Below are 22,017 nucleotides of genomic sequence, written 5' to 3'. Positions count from 1 at the left end.
GTCATTTCCAAGTTGCTGAGCTGAACGTTTTTGAAATGGCGCGGCTTTTGGAACTCGCCGATGATCCATAGCGGCACCTTGTCGGATCCACCACTATTCGAACAGTCAGCAACAGTTATGCGCTCTTTGTCCTGCTTTCTACCCTCAAGTTGCTTTGTCGCTAAGGCTCCATCGGGTTTAAGCACGAATGATTATTATATCGCTGTTTAAACACCTTGATACCTGCTTGACATAGACTTTTCAGCCTTACCTGCATTCGATAGAAGAGACCGGTCGTCCATATTGTAGATGCCCTTCCATGAGTATCTGTCAAGCCTTGAGGGCAATCCGGGCAACAGCTCTTCAAGGGTTTGCATGTTCACAGGTCCGCTCTCCGACTGTATGGTATTCTTGGATGCCATGGCGCTTCTTGAATGACGTTAACCAGCCTTCGGAAAACTCGAGACTCGCTTGCTCGCTGTGGATATCCTGGAGGAAAACCTTTCCTTTAGCTTGGATTAGGTGCCCATTCATCTGGACCTGACCCTGATAAAGCTCGAGCCACTCCTTTAAGGCATCTTTCATCATCAGGAGCTTTACACCTTTGTGTCGCTTGGCGTCCTTCTTGCGTCGGTCGGTGTTTTGGAATAGTTCGGTAGACCGCATTAATATCTTAAATATTGTTGACCTGGCTACCTTGATACTTTGTTTCTTCTCGAGCCATGAACTAAGTTAATCAATGCTCATGCTCGGATCTTCCTTCTTTTTACGGCAAAGAGCGATGCGCTGCTCGTAGGTCATCGTGGTATGTGCGGATCCCTCGGTAGTTATGATGATTTGCGGTTGCTGGAATTGCACTGTACAAATGGATGTGCAATATTTATTAATGTAACTATTGAGAACAAGGCTGTTGTCAATGCAGCAACGGATCTCGAAACTTGGAAACTTCCCATTCTGTAAAGGAAATCTCTATAAAGGACACAGTCGAGCCGGATCCAGAGGGTTTCCTTTATAGAGAGTTGACTGTTATGATAGGAAACATTACGTTGCGAGGCAGCTTTGACACTCCAGCCCATTTAGATGCGATACTCGCTGTATAGCTGCTTCAGTTCTGTCTACATGCCCTGTATCCTGCCATCATTTTATGTTATAGTGGCGCGTTTTGAATGCGTGTAGTTTGGCTCTGAAAAAATGCCTATAGGAAAGGATATGTCGACTGTATTTTACAATAGGGATCTGGAGCAATGGTGGTAATGGACTACGTTGAGAGGTGTTCTATGTCTAGAGGCTATACAGAACGCTTACGAAATGGAAGACGCGTCTTACACGCGAGCATGTTTATCCCCTCCAGAAAACTACAAAAATAGAAACAAAACGCCTACAAACTTATTTTTGGAGTTTAGGTCTGAAGTCCAAAATGACAAAGTATCGGGCGCGGCAGGTTGGCAGTGCCCATAATACACTGCATTCTGTCACACGACCGCGTGCACTCAAAAATGAAGTTTTCCATGATTCATGGCAAAGGCAAACAAGTCAACTCTCTGTCCTCATACTGCTCGTGAAGGATGGAGTACGCACCGCGTTGAAGCGGACCCGATGTAGCGAGATCGTGGACTTTAACCATGAAGCACTTCAAGCTATGTTGCTAAGAATAGCTACCCTACGACCATTCAGGGCTTGATTGTCAGTATGCGCATTTGTTCGCACCAAAAAGATGTACATGGCTGTCAAAGGGAAGCCGAGGACGATAGCAACGCAGGAGATAGCGCCACACAATGAAGGCTGACCGAGAATGAACAGAAAGGCGGTGAGCAGACCAAAAGAAATAGTATAGAGTCTCGCCGCGAACGATAAGGGATGCCCCCGCCAGGAAAGATAAGAAGAGCCAGACAAAAAAAAACTATTTTTGAATTTTCTACCCCACTGTTGCCTACGGTCGAAGGAGTGCTCGCACATGAAGTCAGCATCTTTCATCATTTACGACGAGAGAAAACGCCCGCAATATTTTATGTTGTGATGGTGTTTAGAGCGCGGGGACAAAGGAAATTCGCAGCACCAGGTCGTGTCCCCTTTTATCCCTGAATTCGACGTGACGGGAATGGAACAAAACTGGTGAAGCAAGAGCCTTCCATGGACCATTCCACTTACTAGTGCTGCTTTATGGCGCCGCGGATGTGTGTATCTATACTACATGGCAAAGAGGCAAGAAGAAGATGTGCAGGGGTTCTTTCCAATGCTTTGAACCACAACCTCCCCCCCCCCCAGAGCAGATGAGAGCATCGCTTTTCTACTCCGTGGACAGTATTCGGGAGGTCGCAGCTGATTGGAGGTGCTTATTTTTAATTTTATTTTTGGAATTTCGTCCGTTTTGTCTGAGTTGCGCAAACGTCGTCCATTGTCTCTGGGGGGAGGTCTTGAGCTGGGTCCCAGCCGTGTTTGCTTGCAGTAATTATAGGGCGTTTGCGTATAAGCTATATCGGTATGAACGAATGAATGTATGAATGCGCGTTTGTACGTGTAACTAGCGCTGGCTGGAGACCCACGGGGAACAAGTCGCGTCTGCAAGAATCTCGCGAAAGAATGTCCACGACATCCGTAGAACTAGGGCAATCGAGTTCCAGTCTTTCATGCGCCATCTTTGGCAACAAGGGTGCCGAAAAGACATTAAATAGGTACCAGCTAGACAGCGGGGACAGCAGACACAGGAAGGAACAAGGCAGAAACAAGAGTCAAGGAACAAGGAACAAGGTTCTCGCTTGCTTATCATACAAGAATGAATTGGTTTGTTACCCTACTCAATACCTGAAATATTTGAAAAGAAGTATAAAAGCCGACCTCATCCCATTCACTCATCTGTTCTTTTCCCCTTTCACCATTTCTCTTCCTCATCACCACCTTCTCTCCAGCCCAACTAACCCAGCTTCAAGCATAACAACAGCAGTAACATCACTTCCTCCGCGCATAATCCCGTCTCAGTAATTTCTCTACTCCCTCTATTATAAACCACAATGTGCGGAATCTTTGCTTATCTCAACTATTTGACTGCCGTGGATCGCCAGACCATTGCCGACATCCTCACCAATGGCCTCAAGCGCCTTGAATACCGTGGATATGACTCTGCTGGTAAGTCCTTATTTGTGTGGGCGAAACGCGCGTTCTGAGATATTTCTTGTATGGGCTCTAAGGCGCAGTGGCCCTGGTCAGAGGAAATGTCACGGACTCCATCTGCGAAATCTGGTCAGGGGAATAGGGCCATCCCAGAACAAGGGGCCAGTCTTTTGTTGTCATGTGCAAATGATGTCTATCCTCCTAATTCTGTTGCACCCTAACCAAATGGTTCTTTCAATTCACTCTAGGCCTTGCCATCGATGGCGATGGCGAGAAGGAAGTCTTGATCTACAAGGAAGTCGGAAAGGTCGCTTCCCTCCAGAAGTTGGTTGAAGAGCAAAAGACGATCAACTGGCAAAAGACCTTCACCTCCCATTGCGGCATGGCCCATACCCGCTGGGCCACTCACGGTCAGCCTTCGCGTATCAACTCTCACCCTCACCGATCGGATCCTAAGAACGAATTCACGGTCGTCCATAACGGCATCATTACCAACTACCGCGAGCTCAAGCTTGTTCTCGAGAAGAAGGGCTACACCTTTGAGAGCGAGACCGATACCGAGGCCATTGCCAAGCTGGCCAAGTACATCTGGGACTCTCAGAAGGGCAACAAGCAGTTGACCTTCACCGATCTCGTCAAGGGTGTTGTCAAGGAGTTGGTAAGTCATATGCTGTTGCAAATGTCAGGGATCGGTATTTTTATTACGGCCATTCGATCTATGGATCAGTTCAGTCAATTCAGGCATGCGTCCCATTGTATGCCTGATGTAGAGTGCTTGATACCATGGTCTTAGAGCTACACCATTGATTCCAGCATCACTCACTAATCTTGCGTTTATCCTATGAAATGTGACAGGAGGGAGCCTTCGCCATGATCTTCAAGAGTGTTCACTTCCCCAATGAGGTTGTCGCCACCCGTCGCGGCTCGCCCCTTCTTATTGGTGTCAAGACCCCCAAGAAGCTGAAGGTTGACTTTGTCGATGTCGAATTCGGAGGGATCGCGGAAGAGAGTAAGTCCTGACGACATTACGTACATGGAATGATATGCCATCTTCGCTCAATGCTACTCTTTTGTTTGTGGACTGGAAATGAACGGGAGAGGAAACCTTGAAATGTCCTAATAATAACTCCTGCTTTATTAACCCTTTGCTCAGTCCCAGACGTTGAGGGTACCGCCGAGCCCCTGAACACCCTTGAGGTTCCTCAGTTGCGTCGCAGCGAGTCCCGCGCCTTCTTGAGCGAGGATGGCCTTCCTCAGCAGATTGAGTACTTCTTGGCCTCAGATCCCTCGGCTGTGGTCGAGCACACCAAGACCGTCCTGTACCTCCTCGACGACGACATCGCCAACATCCGCGAGGGCGAGCTCCGCATCCATCGCCTCCGCCGCGATGACGGCATCTCCTCCATCCGCTCCATCCAGACCTTGGAGATCGAGCTGGCAGAGATCATGAAGGGATCGTTCGACCACTTCATGCAGAAGGAGATCTACGAGCAGCCCGACTCTGTCGTCAACACCATGCGTGGCCGCGTCAACTTTGACACCCACAAGGTCACTTTGGGAGGCCTCAAGTCGTACCTGCCCACCATCCGCCGTTGCCGCCGCATTGTGTTCATTGCCTGCGGAACCAGTTACCACAGTGCTCTTGCTGTAAGTCTCGAGACTGGATCTGTGTGTTTGTGTTGCTGTGTGTGTACCTTGGTGTTCTCGATATAGTGGATCTAACAGTCGTGCATGTTGCTCCATATCATACCTCGTAGACCCGCGCCATCTTTGAGGAGCTGACCGAGATCCCCGTCTCGACCGAGCTGGCCAGCGACTTCCTGGACCGCAAGACCCCCATCTTCCGCGACGACGTGTGCGTGTTCATCTCCCAGTCCGGCGAGACTGCCGACACCATCCTTGCGATGAGATACTGCCTTGAGCGTGGTGCTCTCTGCGTCGGTGTCACCAACACTGTCGGAAGCTCGATCTCGCGCGAGTCGCACTGCGGTGTCCACATCAATGCTGGTCCCGAGATCGGAGTCGCGTCCACCAAGGTACAGCAACGGAGCAACGGGGCAACGGAGCAATGGACTCGATGAGATGGATGTTCAGGATGATGATAGGACCTTGGCTGGGTGCGTTCGTGAACAGCGAGAACTAACCGTGTTGCTGCATTGTTTTCTCTATCTTGCTCTGTGACCTTTTCTTATCGACATAGGCCTATACCTCCCAATACATTGCCCTGGTCATGATTGCCATCCAGCTATCGGAGGACCGCACGTCAATGACAACCCGCCGCAACGAGATCATTGACGGTCTCCATGCGCTCCCGTCGCACATTAAGGAGGTGCTGGCCATCGACCAGGAGCTCCAGCGCCTTGCCAAGGATGTGCTGCACAAGGAGAAGAGTCTGCTGATCATGGGGCGTGGGTTCCAGAACGCGACGTGCCTGGAGGGAGCGCTGAAGATCAAGGAGGTCTCGTACATGCACAGCGAGGGCATCTTGGCGGGCGAGCTGAAGCATGGACCCCTTGCGCTTGTGGACGAGAACATGCCCGTTATCCTGATCATGACGCGCGACTCGCTGTACCCCAAGGTCCGGTCTGCGTTGGAGCAGGTCACGGCCAGGAAGGGCCAGCCGATCATCATCTGCAACAAGGGTGATGATGCCATCAGCCCCGAAACCAAGACGATCCGCGTTCCCCAGACGATTGACTGTCTTCAGGGCCTGTTGACCATCATCCCTCTCCAGCTTCTGTCGTACCACCTTGCTTGCTTGGCTGGCGTCGATGTCGACTTCCCTCGCAACTTGGCCAAGTCTGTCACCGTCGAGTAAATTATTCTGGACAATGCATTTGGTGGCGAGTCTGAGTGTTGACAACAACCTAGGAAAATCTTGTATATCCACTTATCCTCTTGATTCTCCAGCTGTTTTCTAGTCTTCTCCTGCCATCAATTATTCCTGCGTTACTCGCTCTACTCTGTATATTTAGTATTATCTTTTTTTGTCCATAATCAACAGCCCATCTGGACACATATACACCCTTTGTTGGTCTCAATAAACGATTTTTTATTTATTCCAGATCACGTGCGTAACTGAATCATCTATGAATATGAACCGAAGCTGTGCTCTGCCCAGATCTCCCTCTTTCAATTAACACTCAGAAATTCGTATGTGATAATATGCTGCTGGACTGCCATACGGTTGCCCTTCTTGAGACAATGGATGCATCCAAGGCATTGGCACCACCCATCGAACGAACTATCGACCCATCCAACGCATTGCCGACACATTACGGTTGATTATTTACTATTTATGATCGATATCAACTTCTGGACCTTCAACTATCATTTTCATAAAACCCGGATGCAGATGATTAGCGAGATTAGGGGCCGTAACTACCAGCAGACTAGACACTCGACTACACACTAACATCATGTCGTTTGCTCTACTTGCTTTAGAAAATGGCTGACGCAGCAACGGCCGATACTCAACGTGGTGCGTATTCATCATAATCAGCTTAAGGAGACATCGCTTTCATCTATGGGACCTTTCATATGTGGCGCTCGGAGCCACCAGGATGTCGCTCGGCGCAGATGAGTCTTTAAGCAATCGATATAACTGGACTCTTTTTGACAGTACTGCAATTACTGTGCATGAAGAATGTTTCATCAACCTCAGTCTTGCCCTTCAGGATGAATCAGCTTGTGACTCATTCAGTGGATGTGGAATCGCGCGCCCTTGTGACCTTTGCTCTCAGCCAAACATTTCAGCACGCAGGACAGCAGCACGGAGAAAGACTGAGATGTGTGCTGTAAATGAAGGATTCGCCCTAGCAGACTGAATAGTACAGGGTATCAACTTACCATTCTTGTCGGGAAAAGCGAGGCAACCGTGCAGCGTCGATTGCGAAGACTCTTGCGCTTGTCAAAGTCGCACCAGTGGAGCTGTAGACTACCTGCGGAAGTCGTTAATATTACCAGTGATGTTCACTGCGGAAACAACTGAAAGTGTCTGAGTGGAGCTCAATATACTAAAACCAACACAAACGATATTCTTAACACTGTGCCTTTACTGTCGCTTTTTTCTCCGATACTACAGGACGTGGCGGATTTGGACGTGGTCGTGGACGTGGTGGTGACCGCGGCCGTGGCCGTGGACGTGGACGTGGAGGCAAGGATGAGAAGGAGACCTGGACCCCCGTTACCAAGCTTGGACGTCTCGTCAAGGACCGCAAGATCCAGTCGATCGAGCAGATCTACCTGTTTTCGCTCCCCATCAAGGAGTACCAGATTGTCGACTACTTCCTGCCCTCTCTCAAGGACGAGGTCATGAAGATCATGCCCGTCCAGAAGCAGACCCGTGCTGGTCAGCGCACCCGTTTCAAGGCCTTCGTTGTCATTGGAGACTCGAACGGCCACGTCGGTCTGGGTGTGAAGTGCTCGAAGGAAGTTGCCACGGCCATCCGTGGAGCCATCATCCTTGCCAAGCTCTCGGTCATCCCTGTCCGTCGCGGTTACTGGGGTTCGATCTTGAACGAGCCCCACACCGTTCCCTGCAAGGTCACGGGCAAGTGCGGTTCGGCCGTCACCCGTTTGGTCCCAGCTCCCCGCGGTACCGGCATTGTCGCTGCCCCTGTCCCCAAGAAGCTGCTTCAGCTCGCTGGTGTCACTGACTGCTACACCCAGGCTTTCGGCTCGACCCGCACCTTGGGCAACTTTGTCAAGGCTACGTTTGCCGCCATTGGTAACACCTACAGCTACTTGACCCCCGACCTCTGGGCCGAGACCAAGTTCACCATGTCTCCTTACCAGCAGTACACTGACTTCCTTGCCAAGCCCCAGGACAAGCGTCGCGCCTAAGCACTCTTTATCGATTATCTTTCTCCCTACTTGAACTGAAGGAAGAATTTTTTAAAGATTGGCAAGCACTCTTTTTCTTTTTTTTATAGCTTTTTTTTTCTCGTCGCAAAATAAATCTTTATGGTTGTTTTCGATCGAACAATGTCTGGCTTCTACTTTTTTATATGCTGTAGAACATTGTGGCATCAGGAACGAGACTAATTGGATTGAAGAATAGAAAATCAGGAACGAGGACATGGGACTTCAGGGAGGCTTCTTTCAAGACTATTTGCATGAATAAGGCATGCGATAATATGTTTTTAATTGCAACCAGGGGTATAAGGCATGGTTCAACGTTGATACGGTGGATTGTATGGGGTTTATGACTGAGGTTGGCTCGGAGAAGGAGCGAAGGAGTGGGAGAAACTAGAGGTCGCCGAGCATGCGCGCGACAACGCAAATGTGATTGGATGTTTTATAGCATAAAATGTTGCTGCCTTCACAAGCAGAAGAATGGGCGGTTGAGGTCCTGTGCACTTTGTTTGCTTCCTATAACTCGCTCTGGCTCGTCCTCATCTCTTCCCCTCGCTCATTCCGTTTGCATCTCTTTATACCTCATCTCTCTCTCTCTCTGAAGTTGCAGCCTGTCGAGAGAACACCACGATAGATCCAGCCGAGTATAACGTACACTGTCTTGCCTACACCCAGACATCCCAGGAATGGTCGTACAGACTTGCATGCGGCACCCGCGCCCGTCGTATCGGCCGTGGTTCGACCTCGCTCTGCCGTGCCTGGCACTCGTCGCTATGATTGCGTTGCTGAGCCCCACGGTGCATGGGCAGGCCATGTCGCTGGAAAGCGAAGCCCAAAACGATGGGCTGGATGTGCCCTTGGTTCGGCCAATGTCCGCGCCATCCAGTTCGAAACACAGCATTGGACTCGAGGCGGATATGGTCGACCGGACAGAACAGTTGATCTATGCACAATCTTGGAAGACAATCTCGTCTGTGTCCTTACACAAAGATGAATCCAATTCAACTGCCGAGTCCAGACCTTTGCTTCCCCTGAACTGGATTCGCAGACACTTGGGAACAAAGTCGCCATATCCGCATCAGGACAGGCCGGTAGGCCCTCTCACGGACACTCCTGCGGGCTATGAACTCGCGCAGTTACACTTGGTATGCCTAACTGTGGTCTGTACCTACGTTCAATGCGTATCTCCCTTGTGATCATTGATTAACCATTTATGCCATCGAATCTTTCTCCTCTTACACACGGGGATAGATATGCAGACATGGTAGGGCATCTTACGAGAGACCATGTCTTTGATATGTACCATAAAAATGACCGAGAAATTGGCTGACACTCCGCGCTTCACCCACCCAAATCTCAGGTACAAGGTACCCGAGCTCCTCCAACGCAATTGCCTTTCAGACATTGGCTGAAAAACTTGAGCGGGTGGTCGTGCCGGGCCTCGAATGGCTCCGGAGCTGGGTACTGGAAATCATACTTTTGGCTTCCCTGTTTAGTCACCCATGAATCTATCAACATATTCTAATGTCTTATTTTACTATATGCGTTTCTCTTTTAGTCAAGCGAAAAGCTGTACCCTGTCACTAAGGGAAACCTCCTGTCGGCCAAAGGAGATTCAGATCTATATCAGATCGGAAGTCGGTTTGCTATCAGGTACAAGGATTTCCTTGACCGATATCCCTACGATGCCAACACCTATGAATTCCAGAGCTCCTCCAAATCAAGATGCAGCCAGTCCGCTTATGGATTTTCTGTGGGCATTTTGCAGGGCCGCCATGTAAACGATCCAGGCGCAGAAGGACAGATGCCCCCAGTGCAACCTGTCGACATTTTCACGCTTCCAATGGTAGGTCCCTCCCCCCCTTTTTTTTAGATGAGCGCATGCTGGCAATCGATGGTATTTGCTAGCCCTGTGTATCACTGATGTCTTCATTTTTTGCGTCCAGGGTCTAGACAAAGAGATGGCGATGAAGTACGCGTGCCCTCGCTGGCTCGAGAGCGTCAGAGATGGTCCTAATGTGCTGCGTGAGGCACGATCGTTCCAAGAAAAGTTCCTGCCTGATTTAGCGAAGCAGCTCTCGACCATGCTGAATCCAAAGGATGGCCCTAATATCGTCAATATTACCGTTAAAGATGTGGGGACCATCTACGGAATTTGCGGTTTCGAGGTGGCAACTTACGACAACGATCGGACATGGTGCCAACTACTACATCGAGGCACTATGGGAGCATCGTCGGACAACCTAGGATCCTCGAAATCGAACTTTTTGAAGTTAGAGATTAATAGTGATTTGCGTGATTACTATACCCATGGTCCTGGGGTTCCGTTCAATCGACATCTCGGTTGCATGCTCGGCACCTCTTTGGTCAATTCGATCGAAATGGCGCTGGATCCGAATGCAGATAATATTGCTGCAAATAGAAAGGGCGATGACGATGATGAGGGCAACGGTCTATTCCGAGGACTCTTCAAGTTTGGACACTCAGAAACAATTCTCTTCTTCTCAAGCTTCCTGGTAATCTTCGTTATTTCATTTCTAGCAGCGGGAACAACTTCGGCATTCGCCCATCTTACGAGTTTTAACCAACAGCTTTGTTTGTTTGTTATTCGAACCCGTCGACTCTAGGGCTTGTATGATCGGAATGGAATACCTCTAAAAGGTGATATGACTGCGGAGGAGTACGAGAAGAGAGAATTCCGCTCCAGCAAGATCTCACCCTTTGCTGCCAATATGGCTTTCGAGGTATATAGACCCAAGCCCAATAGCACATCAGGAAAGAGACGCCTCGCGTACGATGATGGGTCATCATATCCGCCTATGAAATCAGATACGCCAAGAGGCCTAGTGCGGTTGTTGGTCAACGAGCTGCCCAGTGTCATCCCCGGCTGTGGATCTGATTACTTTTGCGAGTGGGCGACCGTCAAGGAGATATTTCAGCGTGCTGGAGCTGGGTGTAATTTTGATGGATGCTGCACTAGCCTTGACCCTTCAGCAGGCCCTGATGCCATCTCGTGGAAGATGTTTGGAGCTGTGGAGGCTGCCAATCCTGCGCCAGTCTGCTTGACAGTAGAGCCGGTTGTTTGATGACCAGAAGCACTCGATTCAGATTTACCGACTTTATTTTTATTTTAGAGCGTATACGCTCTTACAAATATAAAAAAATTGATCCAGGGTATTATCAAGTCTTGGGAATATTCATGCTGCTAGAAGTTCACAGCTATTCTGAATCGTGAAGATGGATGCAATTTTATGTGTGGCCAAATCTGTCATGATCGTGAAGCACAAAAAGAAGGACCTCACAGTTCAGTTGTGACAAGACATTCGGCTCGTCAAGAGATAAGGCTGCATTTAAAGCATGTACCCAGGACTGATCGATTAGCTGCGAGAGCGAGGAGTCACGGAGACGCAGAGGGGTTTACCGATGTCGAGATTGGCGCAGTCGAGTCTCAATTTGAGGTTCCACTTCAGCAAATCAGCAAACGTGCATCCGTGGGCGGCAGCAAAGGCATTGCAGCTAGTATCGGTAGCTATTTAGTACCGTGGAAAGAATTGCGTAAGGCATGAAGCTGCAAATATTCCACGCTCAGTATCTACCGTGGAGACAAATTTACGTACGCTTAACAACGGCGGTCTTTGTGCACTCCTTGACGAGAATAGGGGTAACGGCCACGGCCTGAGAGGCAGCGAGGGCGAGGATGGCACGGAGATAGAGGATTTCATGATGGAGGGTAGGGATAAGGCGAAAATAATAGAGGAACGCTTAATGTGTTGCTGGAGGGGATCGTAGGTATACGACGGGTGGAATGGGACGAAATGTGTAAAGAGGATTCTGACAACTATTTATGCAATGCCATTACTCAAATAAAAAACTTTTTTGGCACTACTCAAATATCTCCCCGATAAAAAATTAAAGAATTATCTTGCCTGGATATTGTGCCAGCCTCCATAACTGGAAACACAGCAACACATAAGAAAATGCTATGCCAATGCTTGGCATACCATGGCACTTTTACAGTTTGCAGAATTCTGCAAGCACAAAGATCTTACTGGTTACCGAGAGCGTGCCCATCCTTTATCAATCTTCTCCTCTTGCTTTCCAATTATCATCCTATGCCCAGAGAACGACTCACAGCTCGACAAAGACTCATCAGGGTTTATGAAGATGGTTATGTCGAGACCCCCCATGGCATATCTCGAATCTCTCAAGCAGAGATGGGTGTCCTATCCTTTCGTGCTTGAGTTGTATTTCAACGTGCTAATGCAACTTTACCAGGCCAGATACAGATTTAAGGGACAGGGTCCTTATGAGTTATGATCCCAACCATTTCAAGGACATTGTACGGCTCGCTCCTGACCAATTCAACAGAGTAGTAGGAATGATCACGAATGGCCAGCACCTTCAGACCGCTGATGGGCAGCTCCCATAGAAAAAAAACATAACCTACCTGAACGTGGCACAGTTTCGTCTCGGAATCAGAGGATTATCGATCAATAAGGCTGCATGGATCTTCGGCGTCAGCCGAGGAGCGGTTCACGATGGCACATGGCGGTGTATCAAGACGCTTCACGAATTCATGCCCCAGTTCGTAGTACGGCCAGGTCAAGCATGGAAGCGAGAGATAAGTCGCTGGTTCGAGGAAAAAGAGGCGTCCCGACTACAGTCGGTGCTATTGAAGGCGTGCTATTTCCTTTCGAATCGGCTCCAGCATGGGAAACAATCGCTTGGAACATTCGAAAATGCGAATACGCTATGAAAGGAGGACGTTCATATTTTTCTCCACTGGCTACAGTGGGGCCATGCACGACTCTCAAGCGTGCAAGAACACCACTCTTTTCTTCTTTCAAAGGGATGAGTATTTATTTGCTGAGGCTGTCTACCATGTTTTGCCTACGCTAATTCCTCGATACAAGGATGCGACCGGCCGGCAAGTGACATTCAAACTAGGTCATTTTTTGTTTGAACTCGGCCTTCTCCTGCTTGAAATCGGCTTCCTCCTGTATAAGCTCTTCAAGACGCCGCTGCATCATCCTTTCCTGTGGTTAAGCCTGCTCGCCCAACACCACTTCATGTCTCTTCTCTGTTGCCGATAGTTTTTCCTCCAGTAACCTCTCCTTCTGGATCATGATCGCCTTTCTCTGCACTGCTAACTCCGCCCTTCGATTAAAGTCCTGGCTACTGTCATTCATTCCCTTGACTTGGGCACTACTTACTTCAATGACAGCATTTACGAGGCTATCAAAGTTGTTATGAAGTTCTTCGGCTGTTTTGCATTTGTTGGGTTTACGATGCTTGTTGGCCGACCCTTTATCGCGTTCTCCTTGCTCACTAGCGTCACTACTCGTTGTCACTCGCCGCGCTAAAGTACGATTATGGATAACGAAAGATGTTAATAAGTTCTGAGTATTAATACTTCAATACTATTAAGCAAAGATTCACGCGCCATACCTTTAGTAGGGTTATGCTCAGAAATGTTGTCCGCCATGTCTTCCTCGCTATTACTATAGTCTGTGACTCCAAGGGCTGCCGATGCTGCAGGGGATACTGGGGTTGTTGAGGTTCGTGAGATGGCCAATGTCAAGCCATTGACTGGAGGGAATATGAGTGACTGACGAGGCTTCGGTGGGTCTCGCGCAAATGTACCATGAAAGACAGCATTCAGTTTATCGTAACAAAGGCAAATGTCTCGCACAAGATCCTTAAGCGTTCCCTCGTCCGTGTTTCCTGCGCCAGTTTTCTTCAGCTCTGTCGAGGCAAGGTCGTACTTCTTCTTGAGATACCTCATTCTGGACTTCACCATGGCCCTGGTCCATGAAGGTGCACCTAGTTTCCCTTTGCTAATGTTCTGTTGATTGCTGTGCTGTGCAATCTGTTCCTGCAAGTGGCTCAAGGTGACGCCGGCCGGTCGCTTGCCAAAGTATCTACGGTAGTTGTCAGGATCCGTAATCCGTTTTTATTCCAAAAACCCTTACTATCCACTTCATTATCATTCAAGCTCGAGGGTCCTGCTGTTGACGCTGGAGTGCTTGCGCGGTACGGTATTATTACTGTAGGTGTTTTGATAACGATTGGTCTAACCGAATGGAAATGGGGGCGTAGGTGGTAGGATATTTCCTCCAAAATCGCGTCTTGACATTGCTGTATGAGTTTGCAGTTGAGATGGACGAAGATGCTGCGAAGGATGCTGCGAAGGATACTGAATAATATATTAAAGGAACGTATGATATGTCGGCGAGATATAGGAAATAGAAGCGTGAAAGTAACCAGGGGCAATCACTGAGGATGAATGAGAAGATTGGCGTTGAAAAAAATGGGAATGTGAGGACATCTCCGAGAAAGACGACGAGACAGAAGACAGAAGCATGCGACGGAGTAGGGGAGGGCAACGGATACTCTCTCTGTCGTTACCTCAGGGCCTTTGAACACGCCTCAGATTTACCGACTTTATTTTTATTTTAGAGCGTATACGCTCTTACAAATATAAAAAACTGACCCAGGGTATTATGAAGTCTTGGAAATATTCATGCTGCTAGAAGCTCACAGCTATTCTGAATCGTGAAGATGGATGTAATTCTATGTGTGGCCAAATCTGTCATGATCGTGAAGCACAGAAAGAAGTACATATTGTTGTAGCACCGCCAGCGCGCATTTATTATTATTAGATTCATCTAACTTATGGTAAGATGCTGATTGTCTATATAGATATAGAAGGTATAAAGGACCTCACAGTTCAGTTGCGACAAGACATTCAGCTCGTCAAGAGATGAGGCTGTATTTAAAGCATGTACACGACCGAAGCCAAAACACCAACAGCAGCCAAGGCCATGGACGACTTTGTGCTTGTAGCAGCGTTGTGTGCGACGACAGATCCAGTCTGTGGTGGCGTAACGGAAGCAGAGGTGGTTGCAGCGGGCTTGGAGGCACCGGTGGTGGCCGAGGCGTGGGTAGCCGCAGGAACTGAAGTAACGGCAGCACTGGTGGCAGTGGGCTTGGTGACAGGATTGGTCGAGTTGCCGCCAGTGCCAGGAGTCACGGAGACGCAAAGGGGTTCACCGACATCGAGGTTAGCGCAATCAGTCCTCAACTTGAGGTTCCATTTAAGCAAATCAGCAAATGTGATTCCGTTGGCGGTAGCGAAAGCATCGCAGCCAATATCGGTGGCTATTTAGTACCGTGGCAAGAATCGCGTTAGGCACCCATATTCCACGCTCAGTATCTTGTACGGATCTACCTTGGAGACAAATTTACGTACGCTGAACAACGACGGTCTTTGTGCACTCCTTGACGGGAATAGGAATTACGGCCATGGCCTGAGAGGCAGCGAGGGCGAGGATGGCGACGGAGATAGAGAACTTCATGATGGAGGGTAGGATAAGGCGAAAATGATAGAGAAATGCTTAATGTGTTGCTGGAGGGATCGTAGGTATACGACGGGTGGAATGGGACGAAATGTGTAAAGAGGGATGGTAACCCGATTCTGACAACTATTTATACAAAGAAAGAAAATACCAGGCATGCCATGGCACTATATTTCCTCTCTGGTATGTGAGCCTGCATCCAATGAGCGGATTTAGGAAGGCACTGTAGCACCTGGTTCCTCCACTTGCTATACCGAGGTATATACTGTGTCTATATCAGGCGATGCCCTAATTAAACCTAAACGCAGATGCTCAGCGGGACTAGCATTTATCTTGACAGCTTGTGTAGTATAGTCCTCGCCAGGAAGTCGCGGGTCAACATATCTTTGAGCCCTTTCAATTGAAATGAATATATCCCCATGTACATAAGACACCACGGTCGCGTCTAATCGTCCTCTTGTCATATAGTCTCTGCACCTTCACCGGCACCGTTATCTCTTTCATAATTGAGAATATAGTCAGAGACATGCATGCAGTAGTGGATGCGCCTGGCTGTCAGCTTTGTACGTGAAAAGGGCAACCTTATTTACTGAATTAAGCCAACCATTTCAAAAATGTGTTGGCCCGTGACTTTCTGGCGAGGACTCTGGGACTGTCATTGGCGGTACGAGTGCTCTTTAATATTGCAGGCCCAGTCTACTTTGATCCCTCTGGATGTACGCTAAACTAGGATTTAGATCTCTTTGGATTTTATAGAAGGCAGAAAAACCATGATTGGAGAGGAGTGTCGCAAACCATTCTCTCCTGGATAGCACCGCGCGTACTCATTCTCATTATCGATACGATGGCTGCACAACTTCATTTGTAGGGGTAATAGTATAGACCAAGTCCTTGTAGCTAGGAAAAAACTCAAATGATGGGGATGAGTAGTTAGACTATTTCTTTCATATCTACATGGGACAAGCGAGTTTGGAGGGATGGCTCTTTTGTAATTTATTGCCATGAGCTCTCGTCCTCGTCGACACCATCCAGCGGATAGGATGAAATGAAAGATTTGAAATAACGGCTAAACATAGGTCGCTCTCAGGATTCAACGTAAACTCTGTTTAGAGGTAGGCTATCGGGTAATTAGAATGGCATTCGTCCATCCGACCTTGAATGGAAAGGAAAAGGGTATTGGGTCAGGTTGCTGGATGATGGGACAGTCGCTGGAATGTATAAAAGCTAAAGATCGGAAGCATTCCTTCTTTGTTGTCGACAGTCTTTCAATTTGGACTTGATCTCAAGAACAAAGAACCTAGCCATCAGGATGAAGGTTGATTCCCATGCCGTTGCTGAGCCACCTTGTTGCTAGGGTTCAAAGTCCATTTTGACCGAGCATCTTGTCCCTGTTACGGACTGGAAAAAAAAAGAGAGAGAGGAGTTCAGTAACGCATGGGGTTTATGATCAATGCGATCGACGTACCAAAGGATTGGTAACACAAGGATTACAAATACATTTTTGCGAGAAGCATTGGCACCGTCTTGAACACAGGCCAAGCAGGCATCGCCGGATAAAAAGAAAGTACAAGTAATTGTCGAAGGGATGTTGAGAAAGCAACTTTTTATGATGCCTCGAGCACGATAATTACTCTAAGTTGGTGGTTCACACTCGGTTCTACACATCCTGTGCCTGAAGAGCAGTTTAAGTTGACCTATTGAACCTCAGCTCACTCAGGAACGCAGTAGGAACCGCCGGATTGAAAATCAGCTTTGCAAGCCACAAAGCTGGCTCTCAAGCCCTTTGATTTCAAATCCACCGATGAAAATTTGAAGATAGGACAGGGCCAGCTTACGGATCCAAGAGGAGTCAACGAAAGTATATAAAGGGTTCCTTTCGGAGGCAAGACAGCGACTTTCATTCATCACAACATCGACCGTCTCTTTGCTTCGATCTAACTATCGCGCTTCGATAATTTATATTTCATCTCTTCAACGCTCATCGCTCCAATCACACTTTCAACAACTACGTCTTCAATCATTTTCAATATGCCTTCCCTCTTCAAGCAGATTAAGAAGATTTTCAGGTCGGATTCCAAGAAGGGCATGACCAAGTCTGTCACGGCTGTCCCAACTGCCTCTGCCACTGTCCCCGCCGTTGCTATTGCTTCGTCTGCTGCTGCAGCAGTCTCCACTCATCCCGAGAACACGCACACCAATCACACCTTCGCTGCTCTCGTCAAGTCCGATGCCCAATTGGCCTCTCTTGCCGATCATCACTACACTAAGGCTGTTGGTGCTGAACGCGTGGATGTCGCCAAAGCCGCTCTTGAGGCCAACGGCTTTAAGGTTCATGTTGTCAACAGCCGCGGAGAGGCTTTCGAGACTCTCAAGGGGCTGATCCCTTCCGGCGCCAGCGTCAATAACGCCCATTCCACCACCCTCGAAGAGATCGGATTCATTACCTACCTCAAGGGTGAGACGTAAGTTTCATTGTCTCAAACCGTATACCGTAGACTATGTTGCTGTCGCATTTTACGTGGAGGAACAGTTACCTAACCGATGTTCATTAATTGCAATAGTGTCTGGAACAACGTTCACGCTCAGATCCTCGCCGAGAAGGACATGGCTAAGCAGGCTGAGCTCCGCCGCACCATTGGCTCAACCGTTGATTACTACTTGACCTCTATGAGTGCAGTTACCGAGGATGGTAAACTGGCACATGCTGATCTCTCCGGATCTAAGGTCGGCGGTGTCGCTTTCGGTGCTGCCAATGTCATTGTCGTTGCTGGAGCCAACAAGATTGTTAAGGACGAGGAGGAGGCCTGGAAGCGCACCAACGAATTCGCCCTCCTTGCTGAGAGTGCCCGTGCACGCGATGCCTATGGCGTCCCTGCTTCGGCCATCGCCAACTACGAGGTCATTCGCAAGGCCAACCCTTTTAACCCCAGCCGCATCCAGGTTATCCTTGTTAACGACGCTCTCGGATTCTAAATTATTGTTCTTTTCTTCATTTGTACTATACAGCACGTAATTATACCGATTTTTAGCATAATACTTATTTCATAATAAACAATATTTGACAAAATAACAACGCTGCAGTTATCATTTTCTCTGTATAAAGTATTGGAACTACGGGCTCCTGTCACGTAATGCAGCGAAAAATAGGATACGGACGACGCGTTTTAAGCACAGGATATGCAAACCAATGAGATTGACCATAGGAGCGAACCACGCCCTATCCGTAAGCGGACTAAGACTTTACCCTGGCACAGAGAGACCAGGAACGATCGGAAGATTCCATGCAATTCATATGATGAATAAAGTTATGTTTTCTATTTTTTCGTCAGCGAGGGCAGTCTGCAGCCCTTTCCGCAGGCCAAAAGAAACAAAATCTGGGAAAGAGATCAGCAAGCCAGTGCAATCCCGGTATTTTTAGATCCATCAAACCTCATCTGCCTTTCTCAAAGCGAGTGCTTCCGGACAACGAGAGGTGTTCAGTCGACTCTGGTGTAGAAATGAATCGTGCAACAGTAGCGCTGCGAATTATCGGTCAAGGCAGGTATCACATGAGATAGTTGAGCAGCGTGCTGAAGTATTAAGTGAATGCACGATGGATGAGAGCAATTCCTGTGATTCTCGGTAAGTTAACTAATTTTTCATTCAATTCAGGGGATGAGCGTTAAAGGCACTAAAACAAACGGAGCAGGACTATCGTAAGGAAACACGCCGTTTCTACAAGGTCCTGTCTGGCATCAACCTTATCGTTTCCCTTCCCTTTACCCGATAAACAGCGTATCAACATTAAAGCGTCGAGTGGGCTTTCCGTCGGTCGGGCTGCTGGTATATAATACCTTCTCGTAGTCCGCTTTTCTTTTTCTCTTCAGACATTCCTGCTCCCCTTCCAGAACCCTTACCTGACGTTGTTCACTTCCCTCAACCCTTCGCCTCATATCCTTCCTATCCTTACCCTACCTACTCTCGCCGTCATACTTCCCTCTCAACATGAAGCTCACTCTCTCTGTCGCTGTCCTTGCTCTGGCCGCCTCTCAGGCCATGGCTGTCGTTCCTATCCCCATCAAGGAATGCACCAAGTCCGTAGTTGTTGAACGTATGTAGCAATCCATTTCCTTGACAGTCTTGAGGACAAAAATGCAGCGACAATATGTACTTACACCTCATTCTTCTGACATACATAGCCACTGACGTTAGTTGCATTGATTTTGCTACTAAGTATGGCACAACCTTTGAGAATCTCTTGAAGTGGAACCAGAAGTTGAGAGACGACTGCAAGAACCTCGATGTGGGCGAGCCCATTTGTGTCTCTATCACTCCTGGCGACTGCTGCCTGAAGGAAAACCCCAACCATGTCACTGTTCCAGGCTCTATGCCCACCAGCAGTGTAGCTGAGCCTGCAACCAATGTAACTTCGACGGTTGTCAGTGGCGCTCCTACCACCGCTGGCACGGTCACTGCCACCACTGTCACCAGTGCCGCCACGGCCCCTACCGTCACGGCCCCTACCGCCATCTCCAGCAGTGCTGCTAACAAGCCCACGACGACTGCCACTCCCATTTCCTCGACCCAGCCCAGCGAGGCCGCAGGCTCAAAGATCTCCATGATGCTGGCCGCTGCTGGTGTCATGCTCTCAGTTGCTTATATGCTCTAAGCTTGCCATCACGCAAGATAATCCATAGCCATTTGGACACATTTCGCGAGCCACTAAGATGGAACGCCTTTAAGATAATCTTCCTTCTACAACATACCCTTACCCAATTACGTTATAGAACTGATCGTCCCACTCAGCTATAAACGAATTTGAATATGAAAGCTAGCGGTGGAATTACGGAATGATGGGCATACTTATAAATTCGCAATCAATCGTCTCTGTTTCGCTCTCCATTTTTTCTCAGAGTTCTATTTTATTTATCGCCGTTGCACTAGGGTGGCGACTCATGCGGGAATGAATGGATTTTTGGAGTGGAAATTGCAATTTAGAAAGGTTATTGAGTTACGGAGGTGTTGAGCGCCATGGCATCGGAACCCCTAGTCAATAATGCAGGTTCAGTGCTACCAAAACTGAATTATTAGAGACAGCGTTGATCGATAGACATACAGAAAGAACGGTGCGGAGGAAACTCGGGCGATGTGAACATTTGATGCTTAGACTCTGGTATCTGAACAACATCCAGTAGTGATCTTTTCTGTCCCAGGACTGTAATGCCGAAATGCTTTCCGAAGTGAGAAATGAAAGGAAGTGATCGAATATGGGTAACACGAGCCGAGTATGGCCATAAGACACAGAAGAGAAGGTCGCACCAAGATCGAGTCAACGATACATCCAAAAATATAAAGCGCATGCCACATTTACGAAATTTTTGTCCGCTGGACTAGATGGGAGCCTGTCCAGATGAGGTAGTCCAACCGCATATATCAATTCATAATCACAGACGTACTCTATGGTTGGGAGCCCACTCTTGGCTTGCCTACTCACTCGCAATCGCCGTTCACACTGGGGATGAAAGAGTACATAACCCGGGGACTTGTCCCTCATCTTTTTTACCATCCTTCATCTTTCCTCCTCGCTCTGCAACTCGCTCCATTCCTTTTTTTCACGCTTTTTTTTGACAAAAAAATACCACCCTACTTCAATCAAGACATCCGCCCACATACCTAACACTCCATTTCAACCCATACACGATAAACACCATGAAGTTCTCTCTCTCCGTTGCCGTTCTCGCCCTTGTTGCCTCCCAGGCCATGGCCGTTGTCCCTGTCCCCGTCAAGGAGTGCACGAAAACTGTCGTTGTCCAGCGTAGGTTATCATCAAGTTTGATTCGCATCGGATTATGAGCGTGGAAACACTTGCGTCTAACACGTTTCTGTTTGGTATTAAACAGCTACCGATATTGGCTGTGATGCCTTTGCTATCGCCAACGGAATCACGTTTGCGCAGCTTCTCAAGTGGAACCTCAAGCTGAGAACTGACTGCGCTAATCTCGATGTCGGTGCTCCCCTCTGTGTCTCTATCACCGCTGGCGGTGGCGGCAACAGCACCCAGACCGGCACTGTTACCGGTACTGCCACTGGCAAGCCCGCCGCCTCAGTCACCCTTCACACCACCACCGCCGCTGCCACTACCACTTCCGTTCCTACTAGCGCTCCTATAACAAGCAAGCCCAGTGGTGCAAATGGTAACAGGGCATCTATGGTCCTCGGCGCTGCGGGTGTTCTCTTGTCAGTTGTTTACATGCTCTAAGCAAGAGACCATAAATCAACACTATATTGTAGCATGACATGAAGTACCATCCTAATTTATCCCCTGAAAAAAAAAATACAGAGCAGAAATCAAATCAGCAATTAGCCCGCTTACCCAGATGATGATGACCCAACGAGAAAACAAAATAGTACATATGCACTTCTCTATACCTTTTTTGTCTTCTGGCATGTTTTTTTTTGTTCGAATTCATTCATGTTTGGACGAAAACTAATAAAAACGAAATCGATGCGCTGCTTTAAATGTGCCTCGCTCCTTTGTTCATGCTTCTTTCGGTGCTCTGACATGGTCCACTTTTCTATGCTCATGTTGCTCATAGCTATGGAAAAAGTAAAAGCAGCTTAAGCATCAAATCATGATCAATCCGCTGCGGTTGCCAATATTTTGAGCAGGGCGCATGGACTATTTCCCTGGCTCAATTTTGACATAATTGAGCGGTTTGCTTTTGTGGAGGTTAGT

The 22,017-nt window shown here is 48.3% G+C and overlaps 9 protein-coding genes across 9 annotated transcripts; 6 read left to right on the top strand and 3 right to left on the bottom strand.

Annotated features, from left to right (window-relative positions):
* Window positions 1-1,172: 1,172 nt before the first annotated feature.
* BC939DRAFT_435181 (uncharacterized protein) lies at window positions 1,173-2,223 on the bottom strand. The gene has a single exon (XM_051553450.1). It carries the CDS (start codon window positions 1,954-1,956, stop codon window positions 1,612-1,614), a length of 345 nt encoding a protein of 114 aa, XP_051417455.1. The 5' UTR covers window positions 1,957-2,223; the 3' UTR covers window positions 1,173-1,611.
* Window positions 2,224-2,797: 574 nt separating this feature from the next.
* Window positions 2,798-5,905, top strand: BC939DRAFT_418479 (uncharacterized protein; the record flags this gene model as incomplete). The annotated part of the gene is made up of 6 exons (XM_051553037.1): window positions 2,798-3,102; window positions 3,336-3,745; window positions 3,943-4,096; window positions 4,241-4,734; window positions 4,845-5,123; window positions 5,288-5,905. The coding sequence occupies exons 1-6, from the start codon at window positions 2,988-2,990 to the stop codon at window positions 5,903-5,905; spliced, it is 2,070 nt and encodes a 689-aa protein (XP_051417454.1). The 5' UTR covers window positions 2,798-2,987.
* A 317-nt stretch (window positions 5,906-6,222) lies between these two features.
* BC939DRAFT_435167 (40S ribosomal protein s2) lies at window positions 6,223-8,071 on the top strand. The gene is made up of 3 exons (XM_051553449.1): window positions 6,223-6,240; window positions 6,532-6,568; window positions 7,172-8,071. The coding sequence occupies exons 2-3, from the start codon at window positions 6,535-6,537 to the stop codon at window positions 7,930-7,932; spliced, it is 795 nt and encodes a 264-aa protein (XP_051417453.1). The 5' UTR covers window positions 6,223-6,240; window positions 6,532-6,534; the 3' UTR covers window positions 7,933-8,071.
* Window positions 8,072-8,630: 559 nt separating this feature from the next.
* Window positions 8,631-11,030, top strand: BC939DRAFT_498400 (histidine phosphatase superfamily; the record flags this gene model as incomplete). Its single annotated transcript, XM_051559810.1, has 6 exons — window positions 8,631-9,089; window positions 9,196-9,208; window positions 9,305-9,405; window positions 9,503-9,790; window positions 9,891-10,460; window positions 10,572-11,030. 6 exons carry the CDS (start codon window positions 8,631-8,633, stop codon window positions 11,028-11,030), a joined length of 1,890 nt encoding a protein of 629 aa, XP_051417452.1.
* Window positions 11,031-14,570: 3,540 nt separating this feature from the next.
* On the bottom strand, window positions 14,571-15,399 carry BC939DRAFT_435158 (uncharacterized protein). Its single transcript, XM_051553448.1, has 2 exons — window positions 15,197-15,399; window positions 14,571-15,105 (listed from the first exon to the last, which is right to left on the bottom strand). Exons 1-2 carry the CDS (start codon window positions 15,300-15,302, stop codon window positions 14,720-14,722), a joined length of 492 nt encoding a protein of 163 aa, XP_051417451.1. The 5' UTR covers window positions 15,303-15,399; the 3' UTR covers window positions 14,571-14,719.
* Window positions 15,400-17,330: 1,931 nt separating this feature from the next.
* On the top strand, window positions 17,331-18,275 carry BC939DRAFT_498398 (uncharacterized protein; the record flags this gene model as incomplete). Its single annotated transcript, XM_051559809.1, has 2 exons — window positions 17,331-17,764; window positions 17,864-18,275. 2 exons carry the CDS (start codon window positions 17,331-17,333, stop codon window positions 18,273-18,275), a joined length of 846 nt encoding a protein of 281 aa, XP_051417450.1.
* Window positions 18,276-18,932: 657 nt separating this feature from the next.
* On the top strand, window positions 18,933-20,167 carry BC939DRAFT_488813 (uncharacterized protein). Its single transcript, XM_051559395.1, has 2 exons — window positions 18,933-19,392; window positions 19,481-20,167. The coding sequence occupies exons 1-2, from the start codon at window positions 19,287-19,289 to the stop codon at window positions 19,948-19,950; spliced, it is 576 nt and encodes a 191-aa protein (XP_051417449.1). The 5' UTR covers window positions 18,933-19,286; the 3' UTR covers window positions 19,951-20,167.
* A 22-nt stretch (window positions 20,168-20,189) lies between these two features.
* BC939DRAFT_435155 (uncharacterized protein) lies at window positions 20,190-20,853 on the bottom strand. The gene has a single exon (XM_051553447.1). It carries the CDS (start codon window positions 20,639-20,641, stop codon window positions 20,369-20,371), a length of 273 nt encoding a protein of 90 aa, XP_051417448.1. The 5' UTR covers window positions 20,642-20,853; the 3' UTR covers window positions 20,190-20,368.
* Window positions 20,854-20,990: 137 nt separating this feature from the next.
* Window positions 20,991-21,540, top strand: BC939DRAFT_472548 (uncharacterized protein; the record flags this gene model as incomplete). The annotated part of the gene is made up of 2 exons (XM_051558285.1): window positions 20,991-21,096; window positions 21,182-21,540. The coding sequence occupies 2 exons, from the start codon at window positions 20,991-20,993 to the stop codon at window positions 21,538-21,540; spliced, it is 465 nt and encodes a 154-aa protein (XP_051417447.1).
* Between the last annotated feature and the right edge of the window lie 477 nt (window positions 21,541-22,017).

Source organism: Gamsiella multidivaricata (assembly GCF_025024155.1).
Source record: "Gamsiella multidivaricata strain RSA 2152 chromosome Unknown BC939scaffold_2, whole genome shotgun sequence".
Taxonomy (NCBI): Eukaryota; Fungi; Mortierellomycota; class Mortierellomycetes; order Mortierellales; family Mortierellaceae; genus Gamsiella; species Gamsiella multidivaricata.
This window is presented reverse-complemented; position numbering and strand designations above follow the sequence as displayed.